The sequence below is a fragment of the Sparus aurata genome, chromosome 21, assembly GCF_900880675.1.
Source record: "Sparus aurata chromosome 21, fSpaAur1.1, whole genome shotgun sequence".
Classification (NCBI taxonomy): domain Eukaryota; kingdom Metazoa; phylum Chordata; class Actinopteri; order Spariformes; family Sparidae; genus Sparus; species Sparus aurata.
Window position 1 is genome coordinate 26,601,958 of NC_044207.1, and position 26,684 is coordinate 26,628,641.

Sequence of the window (26,684 nt, forward strand, 5' to 3'; positions counted from 1 at the left end):
ATGATAAAACAAACGGCCTTCATCGAATCATTTAAATGTTCAGCCGTGACGTCACCTGGGACTCGTCCAATAGGACGTCTTTGATCCGGGGAAGGTTCCGTGATTCACCGCTCTCTGCGCGGTTGAAGTGCACCTGGTATCCACGGATCTGGCCTTGCCGTAACCGTGGCAACACCGACCGCCATGTTACTCGAAGTGCAGAGGAGTTGAGCGGCTGGACGTCCACCTGACGGGGGGCGGCGCCGGGAACTGAGGGCGGGCACACACACACACACACACACAAAGCAGAATTAATTAAGTGACCAACAGTCTAGCCAGTAAATAATCAGCTGGACAATCAATACTGATTAGGTCTGATCTACGGCCCTCACTCTTACCGTCCTCATCAGTTCTGCACAGCGCGGGCAGGCTCTCGGGTCCGGGCCCCTCCGCAGTGTAGGCTGCCATGCTGACGTTGTACCAGCTCCATTTCTCCAGCCCCTCTAACACTGTCTGCCCCTGCTGGGCCGGGATCGGCCGCCCCTGCACCTCCTGGCCCTGACCTCCGCCTCCTTCCCCAACAACTCTCCGGTATCTCAGCTCATAACCTGCCAACTCGCCATTCTGGCCCTCCACTGGAGGGGGCCTCCAACTTACTCTCAGCGAGGTGGAGCTGGCACTCTCGCAGGACACGCCCTCGGGTGGAGCGGAGGGCTCTGATTGGACAAGGGGCAAGAGGGGCAGTTGGCAAAAAGTTCAGGAGAGACCCGAGAGATTGGGGGTTGAAAAAGCAAAAGGATAGAAGATAAGGATAAAAAGGAAACAATAAGAAACTAAGGTAAACCGAACTGAAAGACACAAACATGACTCAGGCATACAAAGCAGGGGGGGGGCGACCACATAATGTAAAAGCATAATGTTATGCTTCGAGTCTAATGAAATAAACCAGAGACGAGAGTATCGACCCTGAGTGGACAACTTAATTACACCCAAGGAGAATGTGCATCTAATACCCAACAATTATATCGTATCCTTCGGCCGTGGCTCGTGGCAGAAAAGGATCCAGATTTGTGAATGAGACACACAGATAAGAGTATTCCACACTCGAGCAGGGATGTACAGGAGTACGGACAAATATACACATTTCAGAACAGCAGCCCCCATGGTGGCATAATCCTTGAGTCCTTGGGGATAATAGAGTGGTCTGAGACTTTCCACCGCTGACTAGGGGAAGGTCTTCACAGAGGGAAGAAACAAACAAACCAAAACAGATCTCACACAGCGCAGAGAGGATTTAGGAGGCGGGTAAAAAAACAAAAAAAACGGGGAGCCCGGGAGAGAAAGGCACTCAGACGGATATTGAAAGTCAGGCTAGAGTGATGAATCGTAGACAAGAATTGAATCCGAAGCAGGCCGGGATATTTACTGTAACAAACACGAGGACAAGAAAGCCAAACATCGACTTCATCACCACAGATTTTTTTGGAACCGTTATCACTCACCCTATAAAATGTTCCTTAAACAGCACGCGCACACACACACACACAAGTACACAGACACGGTGGCGAGCCCAGCTGAGGCCTGCATGAGCGCGGGAGTGTATAGCATGTGTGTATGTGTGGGAGTGTAATAGTCATAGCTGACAGGTTCAAGTATCTATCCACTCAGCCGTACAGCCACTGTTCTGCTGGCCTCGGGGGACAATCTAGATGTGCACCAAAGCTTGGCGATAACAAAGCACACATAACCTCCCTGGGAAATGAAATCTGCTGCATGAAATAGTCTGCTTATCTGGCACCTTCCCTTTCCTGAACCCTCCTCCCCCCTCCTCGTCTTCTGCCACCTCCTCGGATGTACCACCTCGGTGTCTCTTTCCTTTTGAAGGTAAACAGAGAATAGCAGACAAGCTAAAAACGTTTAGCACACTCGTGTCTGAAAATAATCTGGTTATTAATACACGGATACCCCCTTTTACACCAACGTGGAAACGGTTCCGTGCATTCAATTTGTACAGTTCAGAGAGTTTTCGACCCCAAAAAACAAGTCGGTTCAGAAGATGGACGCGAAAATGTAGCCCTTTTTTTTGCAAAACCCAAGAGGGCGTGTCATATTCTACGGGTCACTGTTCGCTGCATCAGTGAGTGGAGATGCGGGCGAAGTAAACTTAAATGGAACCGCTTCCAGAAACAGAGCTATCGTGGTAGAAAAGGGGTCAATATGAATCATTTGCGTCTGTAAATACTTGACAAAAACTTACCAGTAAAGTGTCACGGCACCACGATCTGCAGGGCTTCGGTCTTTCTTTCTCGATCTCGACTACTTTTTTAATCATTTCCCTCGCACCGTTTTCTCAGTTTTCTCCCCATTTTTTCTTTTCTATTCCTTCTTTAAAAGCAGACAGGAAACGCCTCGATGCGAGCTTATCCGACTGTATCGGCGCTCACGGAGGAGGAAGAAGAAAAGAGAGAAAAAAGGCGACAGGGGAAAGAATCCAAGTTCAGAGTTGGATAAAAAAAAAAAACAGACTGACCGCCACTTACCTGTCAACACAGCAGGCCGGCCGCCATCCTTTAATGCTGCTCGCCACTGGCTGCTAGCCAGTAAGTGGCAGACAGTTTCGCCCTTTCAAAGACATTAGACACTGATAGAGTGGAAAAAAGTGAAAGGAGGGTGAAGAAAAGGAAGAGCGGGACATTAACCGGTGCTCCATCTCCATCTGTCATGATGCTTTGGCTGCGTAAGAAAGCGAGCGGCCGAGCGGAGGAAGAAAGGCACAGTCAAACGTAGATGGATGGATGGGAGGGGGTGCCGGACAGATGGGTTGATAAATGAGATAGATGTGAAGATGCGTCCCAGGTTTCGCCAGGTCAGGAGCCGAGGACAACGCACTACAAGCTGCGTGTGTCGGGGACAAAACGTTTGAATAAAACATGTGTACGAGACTCACACATAAAGACATTATTCAATCAACATTAATGGCGTCTCAGTGTGTGTGTGTGTGTGTGTGAACCCGGTGGAATGGAGACGTACTGGCTTGTGACGTCCTCTGCACCAGTTCGTTGGTAAACGCTCCGATGCCTTTGGACGAGATGGCGGCGAGGGAGAAGGAGTACTCAGTGTTGGCTTTCAGACCCTCGACTGTGTAAGAATTTCTCGGCCCGAAGGTCAGCTTCTCCTGCGAGAGAGAGAGAGAAGAAAAGGGGGGCAGAGGACAAGACGAGAGGGGAGTGAAAAGAAGACATTAAAGCAGAGTCGGAGAGAAAAAAAAAGAGATGAGGACTGTCGCCGGACGCCTGGGTTAATCTTTTTAACTTCCGCTTTTATCCGTCCTCTCATCCCCGCTGTCTGGTTCGAAAATCTACTCAGCAGACAGATTTATATGGAAAAAAAAAAAAAAAAGAGTAAGAGGTCTCACCAAGCTGCCGAACTTGACAGGTTTGTAGAGCAGCTCATAGTTGACGATGCCCTCCTTGGTGTAAGCAGGTTCCCAGGTCAGCTCGATGCTGGTGTCTGTCACTCTGCCAACTTTGAATTTGCCAGGCTGGCCGGGGACTGAGGAGGACACGACCAAACAGTCAGCCAGGACAACGTCTTAACTAAATGTATTCATTTACCTCCTCGTCTTTGACTTTGCATTGAGAAAAAAAGCCTTCAAACCCTTGTTTCTTAAACAGCTTCATGGGATTCTACAAGAACACACAATCATCTGCCAGAGTTAGTATTATACAGGTTATTTAATATAGGTAAAATGTTTCAGAATTAAGCAATAATACAACTTTAAAACTCACTTTTTTCTAATTTTACCCTCTGTGTCCATTTTATATCCTGCACAGGGATGCACATTGTCCTTGATCATTAAAAACATGTGAACTATGTTGGATATTTTTCCATTGACAGGACCGACGCTCGATGTAAAAACAAAGTAAACAGAGTTTCTTCATTTTGAGGTGATTTTGAGGTGAGATTTCTCCACTGTGATAGAGTAAGACATGAGGAAGAACATGCAAAGACAATGATGAACTGCTTTGTTAAATGAACAAATAAACAGAAAATAATGACTCAAGGCCAAAACGTATTAATACATTTTCTCCTTCTAGTATTTGCCGTTTATAACGAGATACTTTCTGATGTATTTGTGGCGATCTCTGTTGGCTTTACCGGCGTTTTTAATCCGGTAATGTTCAATCATTAACATCCCTAATCCTTCATTTTCATATCTGCATTAAATCCTTTAAAGAATGTTTTATTATGTTTGCAGTGTTATTTTCCTACGGTCTGGTTACCTCTTTATTTCAGAGAGTTACGCTCTTTCTTTCCGCGTCGCAGGTTTTGTCGGTCTTACTGTAATTGTTCTTGAATACGTGCCCTTGAAATGAAGTGTGTTCTCTTTATTGATATCCCTGATAAAGGAGTGGGAATTATGTTGGCAGGGTAACGCTTCTGTCAGTCACATCTGATTAAACCGCTCGCACGCGGTCGTGGAACAGAGTTTTGTTTGCTAGTGTGAGATTATAATTAAGTCTCTGCTACGGATGTTTGTTTTTGTTACTTTAGCTGTAATAGTTCTTTCTTTCTTTCCTCCTTTCATATTCATTTTCTGATTAAACTTGTACAAATAACACTTCCTACTCTTTCTCTTCTATTATATTTCTGGTAGATTAGACGCTTCACAGAAGGCGACGCGACTTTGAGCATGTCAAAGAAGCCACAGCATATTAAAAGCATTTGCGAGTACGAAGGCACACTTCTTATCGGATCACTTTATTGAGCCTCCACGTAAAGAGTTTAGTTGGACTCTCTCATCAGAATGACTTCAAATAGAAGATGCACACAGATCCGTGTGAAGTATTCCGCATTTTATCTATTCTATCTTATTCATTTGAGTATATTTTGATTTCATTCTCTATCTTATTTTTCTCACTTCTTACTCTCGCGCTGACACTTTCTGCTACTGTTTGCACACTGTGTGCTGTGTCAAACTGAATTTCAATAGAGGTGCAACTTATCTTATAAAATCTTATCTTCATATTAAATATTGGCCACGTAACCACAGCTGAGGTCGCAGAAAAAGGTGGTTTGAAGTCATAATGGAATCTAGAAGGAATCTGGAACCAGTCGACTCATGAATGCCCAAACCTTTGCATTTTTCTGCAGTTTTTGAACATCCTGGGAAATGAGAGACTTTTCAGGGACATCTCATGGCGTAGCAGTAGCCGGAGCTACGCGGGAATTTAAACCAGTAATGCCATCAGAGTAATCATCCCTACGTCCCTCCCTTCTCATGAAACCCACGACAGCAGCTGTCACGGCGACATGAGCAGTGGCGAGGTACGAGGGACATGTCTGGCTCTTAATCCCTGTTTCCTTTTCAGAAGTGTGCACAGCTCCGTCCCAGCAGGTGGAATTCATTCATTTTAAAAGCAGTCGTATTTCCTGACAGGTCAAGCTTATTCGCAAAAAGCATTTCACGGCGGATCGGCTAACAAACTTTGCATAAGTCACTCAAATAAGCTACTTAACAGTTTGTATACATGCGCACACACAAACAATGAGTCATTCGAACTGCGCTGCATGCGCTCGGCCGAAAAACAACCACTTCTCTCCTGCACATGAATAAATGAAGTCCGTTACGTAGACGTTATTTATGCACGGGCATGCCGGATGAATGCGATAGCTTATACAGACTAATGATTATGTTGATGCACATTCACATTCACAGACACACACACACACACACACACACACACACACACACACACACACACTGACCTCCAGGCATGACTTTCACATGGACCGGGTCTGAGAAGGGTCCGTCCCCCACAGAGGTGAAGGCCAGGACCTGGATGGTGTAGGTCTCCGAGGTCACCAGGTTCTGGATGGTGGTGATCACGCTGTCCTGGACGTTGTGGATCTGCCACTCGTTCATGGGCCGGGACGGATCCATGGTGTAGTACACGCGGTAGCCTTTCACCTACAACAGAGGGGTCAGATTTTAAGCTCAATCCATGGTAATCCATAATACCGTCTTTCAGCAAAACTTCATCACGGCAAAGGTCATCGTCCGTCAACGAGGTTTAAATCCAGATGGTCGCAGTGGATTCGATTGTTGCGTTGTTGTCAGAGGTCGTGGTCACAAGGTTGACGTCCTCGTGCGATTGATAAATCTCGGAAGGGTTCCAATAAAAACTCCCCTCATGCTGTAATGCTTAAGATATAATCACTATACGTCCTCCTATAGGGGTTTGTTTATGGGCAGTTCAGACTGTAATCCTGCTGCCCTCCCCTCCACCTCCACCTCCACCTCCACCTCCACCAACTCTCCTGTTATTACTCTTTAATATCTATAATCCCCATATGCACTCAATTCAGTCGTGTACTTTTATGAACCTACCGCACGGTTAGGTAGGCTAGAAAAAGGAAATAGGCCTCTAGAGGGAGTGCTCTTAACTTAGAGAGGACAGTCCAATTACCTTTTTCTTTCTTTAGAGGGTGAGGAAAGTAGCGAGGGAGTCGCAGGAGGGAAATCTTCGGCAAGACACAATCGGTGCAGAGGACACGAACCTGCGCGCTGGAATAAAGCTCCCAGTGGTGAATTTTATTAAAGCTTTATCGTTTTAACCTTGTGTCAGCTTTCGTGCAATTTTTGAAATGTGGTCAGTTGATGATAAGTTCAAGTTAAATGTTACGTCAAACGTGTGTGACATACAAGCTCCGCACTCAACTTGTTCTTGTTCTGTTTTAGATATACATACTGTAAAAATTTAGGACCTTTATAATCATTTTGGAACAATGTCCTTCAGTTTTAAATGACAACACTGTTAATTTTTACTCAATCAGTCACTTTATATGTTCCCATAAAGGTGAAAAATAAAAAATAAGTAAAAACTTATGTTGAATTATAGCAAAAACTAAACATTAAGGGGCTGAATGACTCTATGTGCTGAACGTTACTTTATAACTTGCAGACTGGAGCTGAGAGACGCTCGAGGGTGGAAGTGTGTTTTTATATGTTTTAGTTTTAGACTGTCTGGATGTACGTTCGGGGAGCTGTCACACCAAACACGGTCTTTGACGACGTTTGTCTTATTCAACACATCGTAAAGAACAAACTTGTTTTGCAGCAGATAATTACCAGCATGTTTGGAACAATTTGTCTGGAAGAAGAGAACACCCACAAAGAAAAACACTGCATGTTTTCCTCCACTGAAGAAGATTATAAAAAGCGAGAGCTGTTTCAGCGCTCGTCCCACCTGTCCATTGGGCTCCTCCGGCTCCTCCCAGCGGACCATCACTGTGTTCTGTGAAATAATGTGGGCCTGGACGTTTCGTGGAGGACTGGCCGGAGCCTGCTCTCCTGTGCGGGCCTCCACCCGAGTAGAAGACGGCCCCTGGCCGATGCTATTGAAGGCCGACACTCTGATTTCGTACTCCGTGTTGGGGTACAGGCCCCCGATGCTGTAGCGGGTGGTGGTGATGCTGTCCACCGTCTCGAACTTGCTGTCCGGCCCTTTGGCTCGGTACTGGATGATGTAGTAGGAGACGGGGTCTGGGTTGCCGGAGTCCCAGGTGATGGTCACGCTGGTGGCGGTGGTCTCCGTGACGATGGGTGTGCCCGGAGGCTTTGGCAAAGCTGGAGATTAGACAGAGGAGAGGAGAGGGATTGTTTAGTTTGTTATATTGATCACTCAGTTCACTCTGTACCTACGACTGTTGCATATTGTGACTGCATTTGTTCAAACTGAGCATTTTTTACATTTTCACACTGTCACCTCTTCCTACAATCCTGTATTATTATAGACTAAGACTTCCCAGCAGACACACTTTGTGAAGCTGCCTTGTTCAGGGCTTTGAGTTACACATTTACAGGGAGGTTAACTGGTGATCCATTTCTATTACAGACTAAACGATTGGATAAACTCGTGTTTTGTCTTGTGTCGTTGTTATTTGTGAATCTGAGGAAAAACAGAAATGACCCCGTTGTCTTTGCAACAGCAGCACGACCAACAACGCCTCTTGGTAACGGATCAGTTACATCTGCTGTGCATTGGTTTATCTCCATCTCTATAAATATATATCTGTACGCACTTTGTGTCTGTCTGCAGTATCTAGTAGCAACTGCTTTCGGTTGTAATAGTACTACAATTAAGTTGGATCTCATCTAATCTAATCAGCATTTTGAGGATATTAGAGTGCGCCACATTAATGAGGGGGCTTCATTTGACCAACCCTCCTGCAATAAGGGAAATATTAAATGACCTTCCACACAGCCAGGTCTCAATGATAAACTCATGATGATGAATGCGCCTCAGTCATACTTTAAATACGTGCTATTAAAGGTGAAGTACAGGGGAAGATCGCTCCGGATCCGAACGCAACATTCTGGAAATCGAGAGTATCGAATTATATGAAAAACGTGGAAATCCAAGAATCTATCCTCCCCCCTTCTCTCTCTCCAACAGCCAAAATGATTAATCATGTAATTAGAGAATCTCTTACTCTTCACTAAGACCTGAGCGGTGGCCTCGATGATGCCCAGGCTGCTCATGGCCACGCAGGTGTAGTTTGCAGACTCCCGGACACCGTTGAGCTCCAGCACGTTCCGTCCGATCGGCATCTCGTCCTCGGGCGTCAGGTCCTCGGTGCCCAGCATCCACTTGACGTAGGGCATGGGCGAACCCACGGCCACGCAGGTGATGTTGACGCTCCCTCCCGGCATGATCTCGTGGTTGGAGGGGAGGATGGAGAAACGAGGGGGCACGCGGCGCACTGGGAAAGGAGGAGAGCCGGGGGGTAGAGAGGAGAGGTGGGGGGATAAGGGGTAAGGTGAGGGGAGGAGAAAAAGTGGGGAAGGGGGCGAGGAGAAGAAAGGTGGAGAAAAAGAAGGAGGAGGGGGGGGGGGAGGAGTGAGGGAGAATCAGAGAGAAAGAGAGAGAGAGAAAGAGAGAGAGAGAGGAGGAGGAGGAGGAGGAAGAGCGAGGCAGAAAGCAAGGTCGAGATTGAGAGAGGAAGTGAGGGCGAGAGAGATAAAAAGAAAGAAGAAGAAGAAGAAGAGAGAGAGAGGAGAGGTAACAGGAAGGGGGAGAATGAACTTCAGGGTTTTTACAGAAAATTACAAAAGGGATATTTCAAGTTTAGTCCCAATTACTGTATGGTACTGATGATTCAAACAGAAAGACACAAATCTTGTGTTGAGCTCAACCAATCAGAGTGAGCTGCCTACTCCAAATAATAAAGTGACAAACTCTTGAGTGACGTTTCAACCAGGACATGACACCTATAGTCAGTTTCTCTTCTTAAAAATCATTTATCATCATTAAACATGAAGAATAAGTGATTTCTGTCTTTGATTTTTAGTCGTATGAATACAATAACCCCCCCCCCCAACAATGACTAAACATGTTGAACTTTACAAGTAAACTTCGGTGAGAAACTTTACTTCATTCAGATTTCCGTGCCTCGAGGTGCTTCTGCCTCTAGATGGGCTCGTTTTAGAGAGAGTGTGTGCATCATAGCGGGGCCGATCAATAGGCCCTGCCTGCTAACCGTGTGTCCCCCATGAGAAGAACAACTAAAGTGGCAAGTTGTATCCAATACTGCATCTGTCAGAGCTTTTTGGCTGACTATTTATTAAACGAGAGATGCATCGAGAGACTGAACTCATAGGTCACTCGCATGCCTGGGCGACTCAAGAGGGATAAAAAATGGTGGAGGAACACAAAGAAGAGAACGAAGAACTGAGGACAGCGAAGGCAGACGGAGAGAGAGAGAGAGAAGCGAGACAAGACAGGTAGAGGGATAGAGCGAGTGGTAGAGAGAGAGAGAGACATAGCCAGAGAGACAGAGAGAGAGAGAGAGAGAGAGAGAGAGAGAGAGGCAGCTCTGCTTCTCTTCAAGACAATGACAGGCAATGTAGCAAAGGACAGCCACATTGTACAACAAGATACTGTACAATACATAGGATTCATAACTGATAACAGTGTGTAATCAAATGAGTTGGAAATGTGGACAGGAGTGGATCGAGGGGTTCTACTAAAGGTGTTGTGGCAATTACAGAGTGATCATTGGACACATTAAGTAAAGAACACCAAGACAGCATGAAAGAGGCAGAACGGGAGAGAACGAGTGCGAGCAAAAAGAGAGATATGTGAGGTAGTATGTGCATGTTTATAAGTTAGTAAACTTATGTACATGTGTCTGTCGCTCCTACACATCAGGGTGCAGACAGAATGCAGAAGAAGAAGAAGAAGAAGAGAAAAAAGGTAGGGGGGGAGGGAGAGGACGGGAAAAAGACAGGGAGTGGAGATAAAGAGAAGATTAGAAGAGGGTTTCGGGGGGAAGGAGGGGAAAAAGGGGGGAAGAAAAGAGGAGCGAGGAAGAAGAAAACACATGGATCTATTTTAAAAACACGGCTATATACCAGAGTCAGGCCCATTCAGAAAGTAGGTGCTTCAAAAGTAAAGAGAAAAAAAAGGAAAAAAAAAAAAAGAGATCGGATGTCGGAGGAACAGAGAAAAAGAAGAAGAAGAAGAAGAAGAGGATACCCCAGGGTCACAAAAGACAGGAAACAGAAAGAGAGAGGAACGGACAAACATCTCTGCATGGGAGGAGAGAATGAAAGGGAGGGCAGACAGAGAGCAGAAACATAGTCGATAAACTCCACTAAACTCAGCACTGCAGGAAACTAAAGGAATCAAAGAAAACAGGAACGTAAGGAGCAACAAATGTTCCACTCAAAAAATGAAAATAGTAATAAACGATAAAAAAAGGTTGCTAACACTTTCTAATACCCGACATTAATAAATGGAAAATGAATCAAACATGAGTTAGTAGTTATTTGACTGTTAGTGAACAAAAACATGCTTTATAAACCGTTTGTTAAAGGTGCAATATGTGAGAATTTTAGTTAAAAACTTCATGGCAAAAACGTCTCTGTGTTGTGTTGAGCATGCTAACCAGCTAACCCTCTGGCTAGCTGCGCGGTTTGCCGAGCTAACGAGCTAACAGTAGCTACAGCCTTGAGCAGCAGTTTGCAGCAGTTAGCTACTCTGGTGACATGCTGCCCCGATTTGTTTGTGGTAAATTCTTACATACTGCACCTTTAACCAAGTGTATATAGTTAAGAGACAGCTAATGTTAATAATGCGCTGTAAAGGGTTAAATAATACGGTGTAGTTCATCTGCACAACCATTACAGAAGCTGCTGTAAGCACTGTGGTTGTTTTAGTGTCCGCTGCCTCCTGCAGTGATAATCTCCTGACGGAGGAGGATCCTGCTCCCTGCAGACAGGACCGCCTCTTTATGGAGTTCTCGGTCCTGATTGGATGAAGTGTGCAGGGATACCAGAACAATTATTTTCTCTTTTACTGCACGAGCAGCAGGAGGAGAGACTCAGCGAACTGACCAACACTTAATAACAGTGATGACTGTTGGAATATAGAGCTATTTAACACTTATTTATTAGCCTTAATTGCTTAATAAATGGTTAATTAAGCCTTTCATTGTTTCTTAACAGTCATATAACTATTAACTAAAGTTTAATTAACTACAAATTTAACATTTATTAATGTAGGTGTTCCCAAACACTTACTGTAAAAACCCTACAGTAACAAAACAATAACTTGGAAATCCAGCTGTAATTCTATAAATATCTATATAATACATGAAAAATAAAATAGATACGAAATAAATGTGTAAATAAAAGATAAGTAAATAAATAAATATGGGTAAATTTACTGCACAACCTCCACTCCTTAATGTGTAACATCATTACTTGGAATCTTCACGGGCCTCATCCCCCCTACTCAAAGAATGTAGAGACAATTGGATAGAAGTTAACATTTTTGCATGAGTTCAACAAATAAAAGAAAGAAAAGAGAAAGAAAAAGAAAAAGTTGCCGTGACGTCACTCTCATTTCATGAAGAACAGATAATGTGCAAAGCATTTTGTTTTAGAAAACAAAAAGAAAAAAAAATGGAAGATACCCAGAATTGGATACAGAAGTTGAAGACACGAAAGAGACAAAGAGACAAAAACAGGTAGATCTGTTAGAAAACAGACATGATTAGGCAGGCATCTCCTCATATGAGCATGCTGACAGACAGACAGACAGACAGACAGACTGCATCCATGACAGCTACATGCACAGGACAGACAAAGCAGGTGCGATGCAGCAGGACACAACACTGTCGGCTTCATCCACTCAGTTATTTTACACCCATTAATGTGGCAAAAAAAGGACGATTAATTAAGCGTATGGATTAGTTTGGTAACATGAGCAGCGACAGGATGGAGGTGAAGACTCAAGGTGATCGTTCGGTGATCGGGCACATGAACTCACTACTCTGAGCGGTCTGAAAATCTATCAGTCAGGACCGGAGACAAAAGACAGAAGAATCCACGGCGGAGACACAGCCGAGTCCTTTACAATAAAGTGAGCTCATAACAAGGGATAATCCCTCACATGCTCACAGAGCCTTTAGCTTAAAGTTAATCGAGCCGGGCCGCATGATTCCCCTCCATTTTCCATAAAGTTTTTTGAGAGCCAGGAGCTTCAATCTTTATTAGCAGGGGCTATCATTAGTCCCGTCCTCTGCAGGGAGTCTGGAGGCTACAGGCTGGAGGGACCTTGGCACAGCTATAAGGATTACCGCTGTATCTCGGCGCCGCTATATGCCCGCTCAGCACCGCCGCCGAGCTGACATTTACGCAGCACCATCCCGTCTGTCTCAAGGACACGGCTTTCATTAAGCACTGTAGTAAGAGGGAATCATTAATATCCCCCTCGATATCTACAAATGTGAATGGATATGATTAATTTCAAATGTCAGTCAGTAGAGGCGTATCAGAGTGTTTGGCCAAGATAGCAACAGCCAGAGAGATACAGCTCGGGCTACGCTACTGTCAAGTTGGCATATTGCTATTCCTGTAAATACAGGCCTGTTGACGGTTCTGTACTGAGACTTTTTACTAAATATGCACAATCACAATTGAAGGCCGCGCACTGACAATGTCACTAATGTCAATGTATGTAATTATTATCAGCAAAATGCTTAATTTTGGCTTAAATGTGGCCACAAGTAGAAATGAAAGGAAATGTTAAAGTAAAGAATAAGAAAAGAAAAGTGTAGAAAAGAGTCAGAAAATCTGAACTGACTCTAGCTGTCATGTGCTAAAGGTAGCTAATGTTAGCTGCCATAAGCTAATGAACATCAAGGCTGAATCTCAATATTGGATTGAGCAACGGCGGATATTTTAAGCTTTAATTTGTACATTTAAATGGTAAAAACAGTACCTTGTGTGTGTCACAGTTTACTGTTATCGATCAGGTTATTGTCTAAATATCAGTGATGATTAAAGTGTCTTTTCACTGTTGGAATCAGACGAGGTGAAGCTCATTTTAACAATTTTACATATACATAACAAGGAATCATCCTATTCTTTGCATTTAAAAGCTTAATTTAATGTTATTACAGGAGTTATATAAATATAGAGGAATAGAAATGTAATATTTCCCTCTAAATATTATTCTCAAGTAAAGTAAATATACCTTAAATTTGTACTAAAAGGTCCAGTGTGTACGATTTAGCGATATCTTGTGGTGAGGCTGTAAACTGCAACCAACTGAATACCCCTCCTTGGGAAGCTTTAGAGTCAGTGTTTGGTTTGTCCATTCTGGGCTACTGTAGAAACACATAGATGCAACATGGCAGACTGGACGGGGACTCGCAACCGTTATAGATATAAATGGATTATTGTGAGATAACAAAGACACACTAGTTCTAATTGATTACTATACAATATTATTTCAAACACTTAATAAAACATCATTATAAATATTATATCTAATTTCTGCCACAGTACTTGATTAAACATGCTTTATTTCCTCCCCTCCTCCCCCGCTGACATTTCGGATCTCCTGCCATCTTGAGTTCATGTCATGAATCTGAAGATGCTTCTCCTACAAACCTGCACAACACGTATGACTTCAGAGCAGAAGGGCATGTACAAGCATGACCGCCGGTGCAACACTTTCCACTCAAGTGCAACAAGTGCAGGACTGGAGGGGATGACATGGGAGCTGAGACACGACGCTGCACATGATGATAACAAAAGGGAGACGAGACAGCAGTAGCGGGACATGACAAGGCAGCAAGTTCAATAATATCACAACCCGAGCACATCAATAGGCGTGAACGCACACTGTGCCATGCTCTCGCGTCAGTCCGTCAGTCAACACACATGCAAGCGGTGCTCCTTTCTCTTTCTCTCTCGCTCCTTCCATGCAAACATCGCCTCCTTTTAATCTTCCAATTCTTGGGTCTCCATGACAACAAGATCATACCATGCAGAAAACATTGATCGGGGAGTGAAGGCAATACCAAGGGTTCTGCACACAAGGCCTCACAATGCAGTCAATGCACTCTGCTGCGTAGGCAGACCACTTCATCATCGCAGCAGCTTTAGAGAAATCAACTCTCTTCATTTTTTTTGGAAAAGAAAATCACTTCACATCAGATCTACCTCGCCGTTCCTTTAGAATGTCGTTTTTTTTTCTTGTTTTTTTTCTTTTTTTTTTTCCTTTTTTGTTTCTCTCTGTTTCAATAAGTGAAGCTTTCTGAAACAAAGGAGTAACAAAAGAAAAGAAAGAGCACACCAACCTTCTCGCAGCTCTGAGGGATGGAAGGGGGTTGATGCAGAACACAATGACGTGAGGGGGGGGGGGGGAGAGAGAGAACGGGGAAACACAGAGAGAATAAAAACGGCCAGCGCAAAGCCACTCGTTCCACCGCATCACACACACACACACACACACACACACGCACACCTCTCACCAACACTCGCACGTCGCACACACACACACACACACACACACACCTCCGAATATCGCACTTAACACAGAAACTAGAACTTGTAAATGTGAACATTGGTCGTGGTCTTTCAGCCATAAGCCGGTGACACATGGGTGCCAAATGATGCCATTAACACATTTTTAAAGAATCGACTGTTTCACCTCCAATTTCATTCAAATCGTCAAATCGAATCTGTGCTTTTTTCTTTTTGTTTTTCTTGTGCAACATTTTCCTCTTAATCTGCCTCTTGTACAGAAACCATTTTTAGTAGACAGATCAGTGATGTTTCCATGCAGTTAAACCGAGGTGCGTCCCCCCGAAACTTTAACACGCTTAATTGGATTCTGCTGGAGGGGCTCGCACCAAGGTTTAAAGGTGGACTTGTTAAGGGTGGTTGTGAGAAAATACCAAACGACAGGATCAACATATATTGTAGACAATGGATGGGTTAGTAATACTCGTTTTTTAGAGAACAGTTATGGAAAAATAAATAGCTGTATTCAAAAAAGCGAGAGCACCTTTAACTGTCGGGCTTTCTGCGTGTTTGTCTTTGTGTCTGTTGTGTGCGTGTGCACGTGCGTTCTGTGTTCACGTCCTACCTCGCACGTATAGGTTGGCGGGGGAGGAGTAGCGCACGCCTTGAGAGTTGGTGGCCACACACTCGTACTTCCCTTGGTCTGTTTCCTCGCTGTTCTCGATCTGCAGTGCTCCTGCAAGACGGACGGGGGGGACAGAAAGGGAGAGAAAAGGAACAAAGATGTTTAGTGGAGTTTGCAGAAAAAAAAAATGTTTTTTTTCGTGGCTGTCTGCTCCGCTTCGCATCCTCTGGACTTTTCATCCAGAGATGTTCATCCGCCTGGTGTGCTGCCGTTGTATTTTGACCCTCGGGTATCCTCTCTTCTATCCAATAAAAAACAGCTTGTGTTATCATCTCTGCGAGGCGCCATCTGAATGGCCCGCGCTCTCAAACACCAAGCAGTTGTATTTCCTCCTCTCTTTTCCTATGAAGTGAACAGAAAACGGCGACGCATTCCAATCTGAAATGTCTTCCATAAAGTTTCGGAGCTGAAAAACAAGCCTCAAAATGACTTTTTATAAACTTAGACGACAGTTAAAGGACCTTTTGTTGTCAAGCGAGTGATTCCCCTCCTACAGCAGGCTCAGTGCCGCTGTGAAGAAACCCTTTTTCTATCTTGGCAGTTAACTGGCAGCAGCTACACAGCTTTACCCCGCGGCACGAAGCCGACGATGCTCTTTAACTCCGCGACTCGTGTCTTTTACCTCTCAATTTCTATTCTCCTGCCCTGATCCCGACGTGGTAAACAGTGTCTCCCCTAAATGTGCTATAATTACACACAGTGCACGTCAGGTATCCTTTTGTTTCGTTTGTTTCACACAGTGCTATTCTTACTGCTTTTTACATTTCCTTTTTTTTTTTTTTTTTTTGCTGCTACCGGCCTTTTGAATTACCAGCAGAGAATTTTTCTTTTTCTTTTTTTTTTTTTTTTTTGCTCTTTCAGCCTGCTCTGTCACATTCATCTCATCGGAAACTGACTTTGACATGAAGCCTGAGGAGGACGCACAAAACCATGGATTACACTCTGTGCTGCAGGAGGAGAGGAAAAAGACACAACTCGAAACGCACATGACACACACACACACACACACACACACACTCACACACACACAGACACACAGACACGAAGCACAACATTTAGTATCAGATCTTCTGGGAGCTGATAAAAGGGATCTGGCTTGTCGGAGATGTACAGATATATATAGAGAACCAGGAGATATAGAGTGCTCTGCCTTATATTTTAAATGTTTTCACACAGACACACACACACACACACAGACACACACACAAGAGTTCAGATTCTCTACTGAAATATTACAGGTAAATATCTTTCAAAATGACAGAAAGTGCAGAAGTATTATGAGAAATATGTTCAATAAATCACAAGTTACAATGATGCAGAATAGTTCCTTTCAGCATGTAAAATCATGACACATGTATTCCCCAAACTGCATTATTATTCATCGTACATTAACATGCTTGGAGCATTTAAAGCTGGCTGATGTGTCATTTCACCCAAATAATACACTAAAAACATTATTGATGTGAGCGCAAATATACTTAAGGTGGCAGCAGAAGTCTTAGGAAAGATCACCTCAAAACTTCAGCACATGGACCGAGCTGCACGATGATGAAAAATTAAACAACAACAACAAAAAAAAAACACAACAGAACACAGACAAAAACTAAATAAGCAGCAGTAGTTATTTTTGTCTGAGTCATACTAGTTTCTCTGTACAGCTCTGTGATACTTAATATATTGTTGGGTATTTAAATCTATAACAATGCATCCTGTTTCATAAGAAGATCTCATGATCTACATGTAAAATCTGAATGTATGCAGTAATTATAGCTGTTATTAATGTTTATAAACGAGAAGAAGAACAATGACACACAATGGAGATACTCAAGTTAAGCTAAGCTAAGCCAAAATAAGCTAAGCTAAGCTAAGCTACGATAAGATAAGACAATCTTTTCTTAGTCCCACAATGGAAAAACGTGCGATATTAACCAACCCTAACCCTAAAATGACAACATTTACACTATTGCACATTAAGGGAAGCTGCAAAGCTGAGTTGATTGATTGATTGATTGATTTTTTGTTCACTGACAAAACAATTGACCGACAACCATTTTGACAATTGATTAACCACTTAAAGCAACATTATGTGACCTTAAAACAAGAGCTTGAAAATCATTTCAGATCCTCAAATGTCGTCTCAGCCACCATCAGTTGTGTCTGCGCTGTGTTTCTTCAGTGAGGCGGTCGGATCACAGCGTCACACGCGTTTACTTCAACATACAAGTTTTCAACACCTAACATCGTTATGATGTAATGAGGTTTGTTTGTTGTAAGCTCCTTTGTTACGCCTGACAAGTTGCTACAGACATGGGATTGTTTTTTATGACAGTAGGGGGCGCCACATCGCACAAAAAGACAATTTCTATGTAATGTAAAAACATGTCAATCAATCTCTGAGTGTTCTCTTCGTCATATCCCTGTAAACTCAATATCTGTGCGTTTTTTGTGCATTAGGCGACACTAAATATAAGAAAAATGTCACCCTGGAATCATTCTACAGACCAGTTGAGTAAATCGATTGATCGAGAAATCATTCAGAAGGTTTAGAAATGAAAATAATGCCCTTTGTTTCAGCCCTTTTCTTAAGGAAAGCAGAAGTGCTTTGAAATTAAACCGTACACTTGAGTTAATGCACTGGCTGGTTCCTTTCCACCTCCATGGTGTGTTATTCTAATGGTGAGGGAAAGCTTTTAGTAATCACATCTCAAAAACCCGGCCAGTTAAGCACTAAAAAGCTCCGCGGAGAGTTTACGACTGCGTATGAGTCTGCGAAACTGCACAATAGCTGATCAGCACGCGCAGAGGTTTCGACAACATGTTTTCTGAGCCTCCGAGGAAAGAAACTTTGACTCTCCACGCTCGCACAGCTGGGACGCAAGTGTGTGTTTTGTGTGTTGGAGCATGTTTAGTGAGCTGAGGCTCCTTGCTAGCTGGAGCTGTCATCCATTTGCTTCTGTCTTCTGCATTACATGAAAGGAAAACAGCAGCATGCCCTCCTCTTTCCCTCTGTTTTTTCCATCTCTCATTTCCCTGCGGTACAGGGCAGAGTCAGGAGATAAACAGGAATAAATTATCTGCTCCACAAGCCGAGCCTCGTCTCCAGGAAAGACGGCGGAGGCAGGAGGAGAAGCGAGGGAAGAGACGGAGCGGCGGAGAGATGGAGCTGGACAGGTGGAGCCCTGCAAACAAGAACTCATCTGACAGCTGGAAGCAGCTCATATGGCTAACCATCAGCACAAATTTGAAATAGGCAATTGAAATCTTCTTTTATGCAAAACGCGCTGTTACACGTCCAGTATTTATGCTCATAGAAGATTACCACATGCTGTATATACATAAACACATGGTGTGGACGGAAAGCTGGCAGCGGACAAACTTAATGACAGCCCGGACGGAGAAATAGAGAAAGTGAAACAGAACGGATAAGATGAGGGGGGGGGGAAAGCTGTTTGTCAGTGAGCTGCTGACGGACCCGGAATGAGATGTGACTTCAGTAAAACGAGCTGCTGCGAAATCATGGACGGTGGATTGCGTCCGCCCGGCAGAGAATGAGCCGATCAGATGACAGCAGATACCGCTAACCTGATAGCTCTGCCCGAACATGTAGGTCAAACAGATCACCTGGACTCTCCCACGAGGTGAGACATTAACTTTCAACCGGACCGGACAACAACCGGCGGAGGCGGACGCTATTTTTACCACCACACATTCACTCGCAGCAGTTTAAAGGGGCTCTGTGGAGCTTCTGTGTTGTGTTTTTTTTCTTTTTTTTTTTACTTTATGTTGGCTCCCGCTGCTCTCCGTCCTCAGAGAGGCGCTTAGATAAGAAACTCCAGGATGTGCGTAAAAAAACACATCCTTTGGACTGTCACGGAAAAATGTGATGCAAGTCCCTCGCAAAGAAATCCACTGAACACCTTCATCAAACGGTCCACAGCGAAGGCAACAGAGAGAGGAGGAAGGGAAGAGTCTCATTCGTACGCAGAGCCCCTTTAAAAACAAACTGCTGGGACCCAGAAGGTGATGGTGACGTCAGACTGTGTACTTCTGTAAAGTGATGTCATTTTCTGAACTTACCGGGCTGTTTGTTCTCATACATGTGTTTACCAACTCAGTCATGACATCCACATTACAGGTGACTATTAATCAGACATCTCACTGTGTTAGTGTTCTGTGAAAGTAGCTAAAGCCATCCCAACAATATTGTGGTATTATTTTAAGGTCACCCGGCCCCTTAAATCCAACGTGTACACGAGTTATAATTCATTTCAGTGTGTTTCTAAATATTCCTTGGACATGAGCACAAATAAATGTTCTCACAGCTGTTGAGTGAACTGTGTAGTGTAAGATTGATCCATTAATAGATTGAAAGAAAGTAAAATCCATCAAATTTCATTTTTTTTCTTGCCAAGTTTCCAAATATTACACAGATTCGGACTTTTGTACTTATGAAAATGCGCTGGTGCCTCAAACATTTATAAAAAAAAAATATCTAAGTTTTGGACTGATGATGGTAAAAATCAGCATATAAATCAAAAACGGATTAATAATAATAGGTTGCTGCCATATATAGATTAAGCAACAGTATTTATTGTTATTTTACATGAGTTCTGGGTTTCACTGCATTTAATATATGTTTTTTTTTATTGCCAAACACAGTGTAACTTAGTTTTTGAATATGAATTAAAATGTTATTGTTGCAGATTTAGTCCAACAAATCACGTAATATTTAACCAAACATTTTCTGTCACTCTAGAAACATGATCCTTGAAGAGGTTTGTCTAAATTGCATTTTACAAAATTCTGAATCTTTACCAAAAATAGATCATTTATTCATTTGGCCAGCGGCCTAATATCCCACCAAATTTCATTACAAATCTGCTTTTGGATCTCCTGCTGACTAACAGTCGGCAAACAAACAGGATTAAAAATAACCTCCATGGCAAAGATACTTAATTATTCACACGGCAAATTTTGAGTCTTGTGAGAGAAACCGCCTTCAATAAAAGATGGTCACAGCTGATTCTGAATGATGCCTGTCATGTGAAAGAAACATATTTCAGGTGTTCTGTGCAGCGATTTAAAGACATTTAACTGAGTCTTTATGTTTCCTCTTCTCTTTAGATTAAAGTGACCCAAACTGTGACCGTTAGCATAAGAACAACCTTTGATCAGATCACAGTTCTTGGCAAAGACGGGTCTATCCATTACCCAGCAGTCAACCTCAGGGTCCATATTGCAGGCCATCTGTTAGAGCGCGGGTCTACGAAGGCTCTTAAGTGCTTAGCTAAACTCTCCAGATCTCGGTCCCAAATGTCAGCAATGGGCAGGTAGCTTGTCACCGTTCTCCTCACGTACATCTAAACTGGTGCGGCAGATGGCGTGGAAAAATAGATGGATGCCTTGGTTGAGGTATAAAGATGTCAGGAGAAGTTCAGCTCTATACCTCGCCATATGTTTCTCCCCTAAGGAAACCGATGGCGCGTGCACGCCGGCTTCAGGAGCGCACGCACGGCGCCCGTGACTGTCAGCGGCCACCGTTTGGACGGTTACCTGCCGATGATGGATAATTGTGCGCCGCGAAACGGCTAAGAGCCGTCGTCTGTGGGAGTTGAGTGCAGTCATTCTCCATATCATTTTTCATCCTGACCCACATGGGCCATAAAAACATTTCCAACACCCAACAGAGAAAGGAAAGGAAAAGACGGAGGGAAAACAATGTTTGTGGCCCAAAACAGATCCCTGGCTTCGCTCCAACGAGAGCTGGCAGCCGTCCACTAAATCAGAGGCATTGCTTGGAAGGCGCCCCCCCATTAAACAGATCTTAAAGGAGTGTTTCATCCAGAACACATCTCCGCGCTATTTTGTGCCTAGCTCAGGTGTAATTGATTTCCTCCAAGTCATTTCACTGCAGCGTTCGGTTCATTATACAGCGCATTTTGTTGCCCGGGCTTTGTGATGCTTCTGGTGATTTGAAATCCTATTAGGCCCAGCGGTGAATCGCACGGAGCCATTTGTCTTGCTACTGTTTCATTGATGTGATATGTGGCCTAACGCTCTGTACCGGTGAATCAGTGTCATGTCTCCGCGTTGACAGCGTACAGGGGACAAAACCGGCCTCGGAGCGACGAAGTGAAACTTGTTATGATGGATGCTTAAATTATTTACGCTTTTTAAAAGGCGGCCAAAAGAAGTGTCCGCTGTGCCATGCACCAATGAGAAACTACTAAGAGGGAGAATAGTAAACAAAAACTATTTTTTCAGAGATGCATGGAGCGTTGTGAGGGGGGTTCCTTTGTTATTCCGTAGCTCCAAGGCCACCAACGCTTTCTCATGAATTATAAGCAGGGAATAGAGAAACATTTGCATAGTGTTTATCGTAATTAGGGATCTATAAACAATCGCTCCGCTGCTGCCTCTGGCGTCCTGCTCGTGTTTCCAGTGGACTGCAAAAAGGGCCTTTTTTTCAGTTTCTAAGTAGATCTATTGTCTCACCTGCCTCCATGCAGCAGTGAATCTGGTCCTACACCAAATTCCACCCACGCCCACTGCGGAGTATTTTACACACGGAGGCAATTACACTTCAGGTACTGCGTGTATCACAATATCCACTTTTTTTTTTTCACATCAGCGCACTGCGGGCCTGACAAGCTTCTGATTCCTCCACATACCGTACGGGAGAGTTTCAAGGGCTCCTTCTTTTATTATTTTTTTATTCCTCGTTTTCGCAGCAAAATCATGAAGAACTGATTAAACAGTGCGCTTAACATTAGCATGGTTGTCAAGCTCAAGTCATCAGCTTACTACCGCGAGTAACACTAATGCACTGTTAATTCCGAGACCATGGAGCACATCATTAGCTAATGTTATCTTATTTTGTCAGAAAAAGGACTGCGTGGTATTACCCCGCTGTGTGAGAGCCAACTCTTGACTCGACTGTATCAGAGTTTGGGCTAGCGTTAGCGACTCTGTCCTGCTCTTTATTGGATTTGAGAACATTCCAGGAAGCCGGGCCAACCCCGTTACCCGTAATAGCATTATATTTGCCAAACAATAAGTCGTTATCCGGAAAGCCTCTGCTCTGTACAAGTGAAATTACGAACAATAAAGAACAAATCTAACCTCTGTCGCTTCAATAACGAAGCATCATCCGAATGTGACATTTACCTTTTCACACCGCATTATAATAATGAGGCTAACAGCTCTTTGTTGCGTCTTTATTTCTACAGCTTTGCATCATAAACAGTATATTTGAGACTCCTCGTGTGTTCCTGCTTCTGACGGGGGTTTCCGACTAACTCACACAGTCAGCAATAACCATCTAGCGAGCTGTTCCAGATCAAATCTGCGAGGTCCTGTCAATTCAGCGGCAACAGTAACTAACTGAAGAGATGTGCAAGTGCAAGTTTAATCAGTTCAAACGGCATCAAGGCAAACGCTGCAAATGGAGACACAGACACAGGGTTGACGGGGGGGGCAGCGGCGATCAGTGAAGGATATTGGCTGACAGCAGGGAGCTCTCCGCGCTGCCAGGACGGAGGAGCACCGAGAATATGGATGAAGCAACAACAAAATGGTTTCGCCTCACCATCACTTTCACTCCTCCCTCCCTCCCCCGAGGACGGCCGAGTGAGAATGGCTGAGGGAAAAAAAAAAAACCAACTGCCTGCTGCGAGAGACACTGTATCATCTATACAGAGGAGCATAAACAAAGCTGAACAAACTGTCTTAAGCGCAAGATGTGATCCCTCTGCATTCACCGTTCGATCCGTCTGCACACACGCGCGCACTCACGCACGGCCCTCGCTCTCCCAGCAGCGTGGAAGACTTCCCTCCTTCTCGTCCCTGTTAATGTCTCTGCCAGCCTGATTTTACATTCACATTTGAAGACACTGAGCTCATTTCAGACTGGGCGGGTCAGATGATGAGAGGATCATCAGTAATGTGCAGAAACTCCCATCTTCTGTTGCTATTGATTTGGAGATCTGACAAAAAAAAAAAAAGGACTTATGGTTGTTTTGGGGTAGATTGATTATGAGATTAAGTGTATATTTTAAGCGGATTTACTTTATAATTGTGTGAACTTTTTCAACCCACTTGTGTTAAGTATATATGAGACCTACTGTAGCTTTTCATATCACATGCAGCCATTGTTTTTGACCTTTACGCTCCACAATGGAAGGACATTTGTGCCCTTAAAGTGTTGTCTTTTTATAATCTTTTCTCCCAAATGTTAATAAAAACAGCATTTGTGTGCCTTGGCTTAAGGAAGGCACAATTAGCCTTTTATGAAATTGGCTTTAAAAAGGTTTTACCCCCCCAAAGGATGTAGATAAACTCAGAGAGGAGCATGTAATCCCTCAATCCTAATTAAAACATGATAATCACCAAATTTAGGGCAACGGGGATTTTACCTGATAGCGATGCTAAGCTGCACAAGCCCTGTTTGTTTACTCACTTTCAAATGAAATAATCTGACAGTAACGCGTCCATCTCACCTGATCGGAGCTGTTTGATGCGGCCCTGGCTGGAGCCGGGTTCAACGGGCAGGAAGTCTTTGAACCAGGAGATCTCCGGGTCGGGGATGCCGCTGGCTGCACACAGCATGGTGGCCGTCCTTGTCCGCTCCACCACCTTCAGCTGGGGGCCCATGTCTATACTGGGGAAACCAAATGGCAGCAGGTCCTCTGGAAAGAGACAGAGAAGGAAAAAAAGGATTCAGAACTGACAGATGCTTGCAGCATTCGAAAGCCCAAAGTGGCCTTTAGCTATCCTAGCGACAGTGTGACTCGTATGCACAGCTAAATGCTAACATTAGCTTGTGTTAACATGCTCAAGAGAGAATGCTAAGATGCAGATGCTCAGCAGATCTTATGTTTAACATCTCAATTTAGCATTCTAGCATGCTAACATTTGCTAGCTAGCATGCTAGAACAGCCGAAACTGATGGGATGCCATTAGCTTTGCAGGTTTTTGCAGTGTGTAATTTCTACCAGTATCAAAACAATGAAAACAAAGATGGAGTTTGTGGTGTGGCATCATGGGAGTTGTTGTCTTCACTGCAAAACAACCACCGTAGCATCATCCCAAGTTGCTGTACATATCATCCCCAGTCATTCCCAGCTGCAACTTTAAACTTCTAGAGGTTAAGTTGAACGCACCACAACAAAAATATTTACTAAAGGCGTAGTCGCATTTAAATGTTGAAATGTGACACATTATGCAGAGACAGAATACCAATATCTGGACTGGATCTCATGGCAAAACATCAAATAGTTGTCAAGATATTTCACTCAAAAACACCTCAACGTCATCGGGATTCATCGCCTCGGAAACATGAATGTATGTACAAGATTTTTCCGTTAGAATTCATTAAAGCTGCGGAACGCTGACCGTCTCACTGACTGACAGACCGCCATCCCCAGAACCACGCATGGCTAAAAAGAGATAAAGATAAAGCAATGAAGAGAGACAGAGGGCTGTCGGGTTGGGGATCAGAGTGGTTTAGATGATGTGAGGCTTGCTCATACTTTATTCTGGAGCAAATCCACCGGGACAATAATGAACAATTGTGTGCGCTCCTTATTTTTCAGGGCAGTTGATCTGCAGTTTTTTTTTTTTTTTTTTTCCAAACACAAGCGACTGGTTTATCTGCCTGCACAGAGGCAGAGTCAGCCCTGCCATGCATTCATTCCTTACTTTCCCTTCTCGCTCACACGCAGACAGTGATGTGAGAGCCACTGTTCCCCCGCCTTTAACATCTGCAGACGCTTGAGAGTAGAGATACTGGCGAGGACAGCGGAGCCACTATACCCTTCCTCATCAAAGCCATGTGTTCGCTCCTACAGCTAGCTTGTCATTAGGTGATCTGGTAGGCGGGCAGAAGCACAGCTAGGGTTTAGTGTGTGTGTGTGTGTGTGTGACAGGTCGTTTCTGCAGGAGAATAAACATACCGCCCAGTCAGCAGGAGTTACTTAAGTGCCGACACACACACACACACGCTATAAACACGGCCACACACATACACACATACAGTAGACTCTTAACCTCGAAACACAGGTGTTTGGTGGCAGTGGCAGTGAACTGTGAGTTTTCCGTGGTGTGGCTCTGTGGTGGTAATGATTCCTGTCTAATAACTATGCAGAGAGCTGCTCAGAAACAGCAGCAGCAATTAGAAGCTGGGATCAAGAGGAGGGGCAGGGCACTGGGGGTAATAAGGACTTGTTAGCAGTAATTGTTAAAATGTACCAACGATTAGAGAGGCCGATCTGGGATGTGTCTGGATATGTCTGATTACGTCGGGGCGGAGGTGCGGGGGGTGCAGTGGATAAATGTGTGTTGTTTGCGCGTGTGTACATATTTGTTTCTATAGGGATGTTCTTATTAGCATCTTTGCAGATTTGTACGACATGTGGAATAATGCACACACACACACACACACATCGAGGAAAATGAGGGCCCGTGCACGCAGAAAAGCAGTTGCTTTCCATTTCACACACACACACACAAACACTTTCACACACTTTCGGTGGTGAATGGGATTAAGCAGCTCGGTGACAACAGTCCAGATGGCCAGACACGTAATCAAGCATCCATCAGGCTTCCTGCTTCCTCCTCTCCTTACCCTTTTAACCACTCTATCTCTCTCGCACATACACGCCGACACCTCCTCCATACCTGGGACTATAATTACATATTCTCCTCTCCCTACAGCGGCAAAGCAATTATCGCGGTGGCAATTTCCTCGGCTAATAAATCAAACCCACAGGAGGCTCTTGATTGTCAAGAACAACAAATCCCCCCTAAAAGTTAGCTAGCTCAAACCGGGCACCGCTGACAGAATCTGGAGCCAAACGCAGTCCGAGACGCAGAGCGTGGCCACGTCAACTGTCTGTGTGTTTTTCCTGCGCTGCTCTCCTCCTCCGGGCCCCCTGCTACCTAACCGCATGACAGACGTGTGCCATCTGTTTCCACGCGCTCTGCGCCGGGGATGAGAGGCTGAGTGGAGATAGGATCTATCGCTCTCAACTTCCCCTCTTTTCCACAGTCGTCAGCTTCGGAGAGACGCCGTCAGATCGGAATGTCAAGCCGCTGCTGATGGTGCGGTTGAGATCAGGAAGGAGAGGAGGAAAGGAAAACCCCACAAAAGACACGAGAGCAAATCAAAGCTCAGAGGCGGCGGCGACGTCGAGTCTG

The 26,684-nt window shown here is 44.3% G+C and overlaps 1 protein-coding gene across 11 annotated transcripts in view; it reads right to left on the bottom strand.

Moving 5' to 3' along the window:
• Positions 1–26,684, bottom strand: part of ptprsb (protein tyrosine phosphatase receptor type Sb) — a 76,709-nt gene that overhangs the window by 19,537 nt on the left and 30,488 nt on the right. For 3 of the 11 annotated variants that reach the window (XM_030402823.1, XM_030402822.1, XM_030402821.1), the window contains exons 5-13: positions 23,987–24,175; positions 15,429–15,539; positions 14,638–14,649; positions 10,168–10,182; positions 8,476–8,745; positions 7,230–7,609; positions 5,749–5,950; positions 3,395–3,531; positions 3,010–3,154 (exon numbers count right to left, since the gene is read on the bottom strand). In XM_030402823.1, the coding sequence (XP_030258683.1) occupies positions 3,010–3,154; positions 3,395–3,531; positions 5,749–5,950; positions 7,230–7,609; positions 8,476–8,745; positions 10,168–10,182; positions 14,638–14,649; positions 15,429–15,539; positions 23,987–24,175 (1,461 nt within the window). Of the gene's footprint in view, positions 1–55; positions 250–377; positions 696–3,009; positions 3,155–3,394; positions 3,532–5,748; positions 5,951–7,229; positions 7,610–8,475; positions 8,746–10,167; positions 10,183–14,637; positions 14,650–15,428; positions 15,540–23,986; positions 24,176–26,684 lie in introns of all 11 variants that reach the window. The other 8 variants (XM_030402831.1, XM_030402826.1, XM_030402825.1 and 5 more) reach the window with 4 other exon arrangements.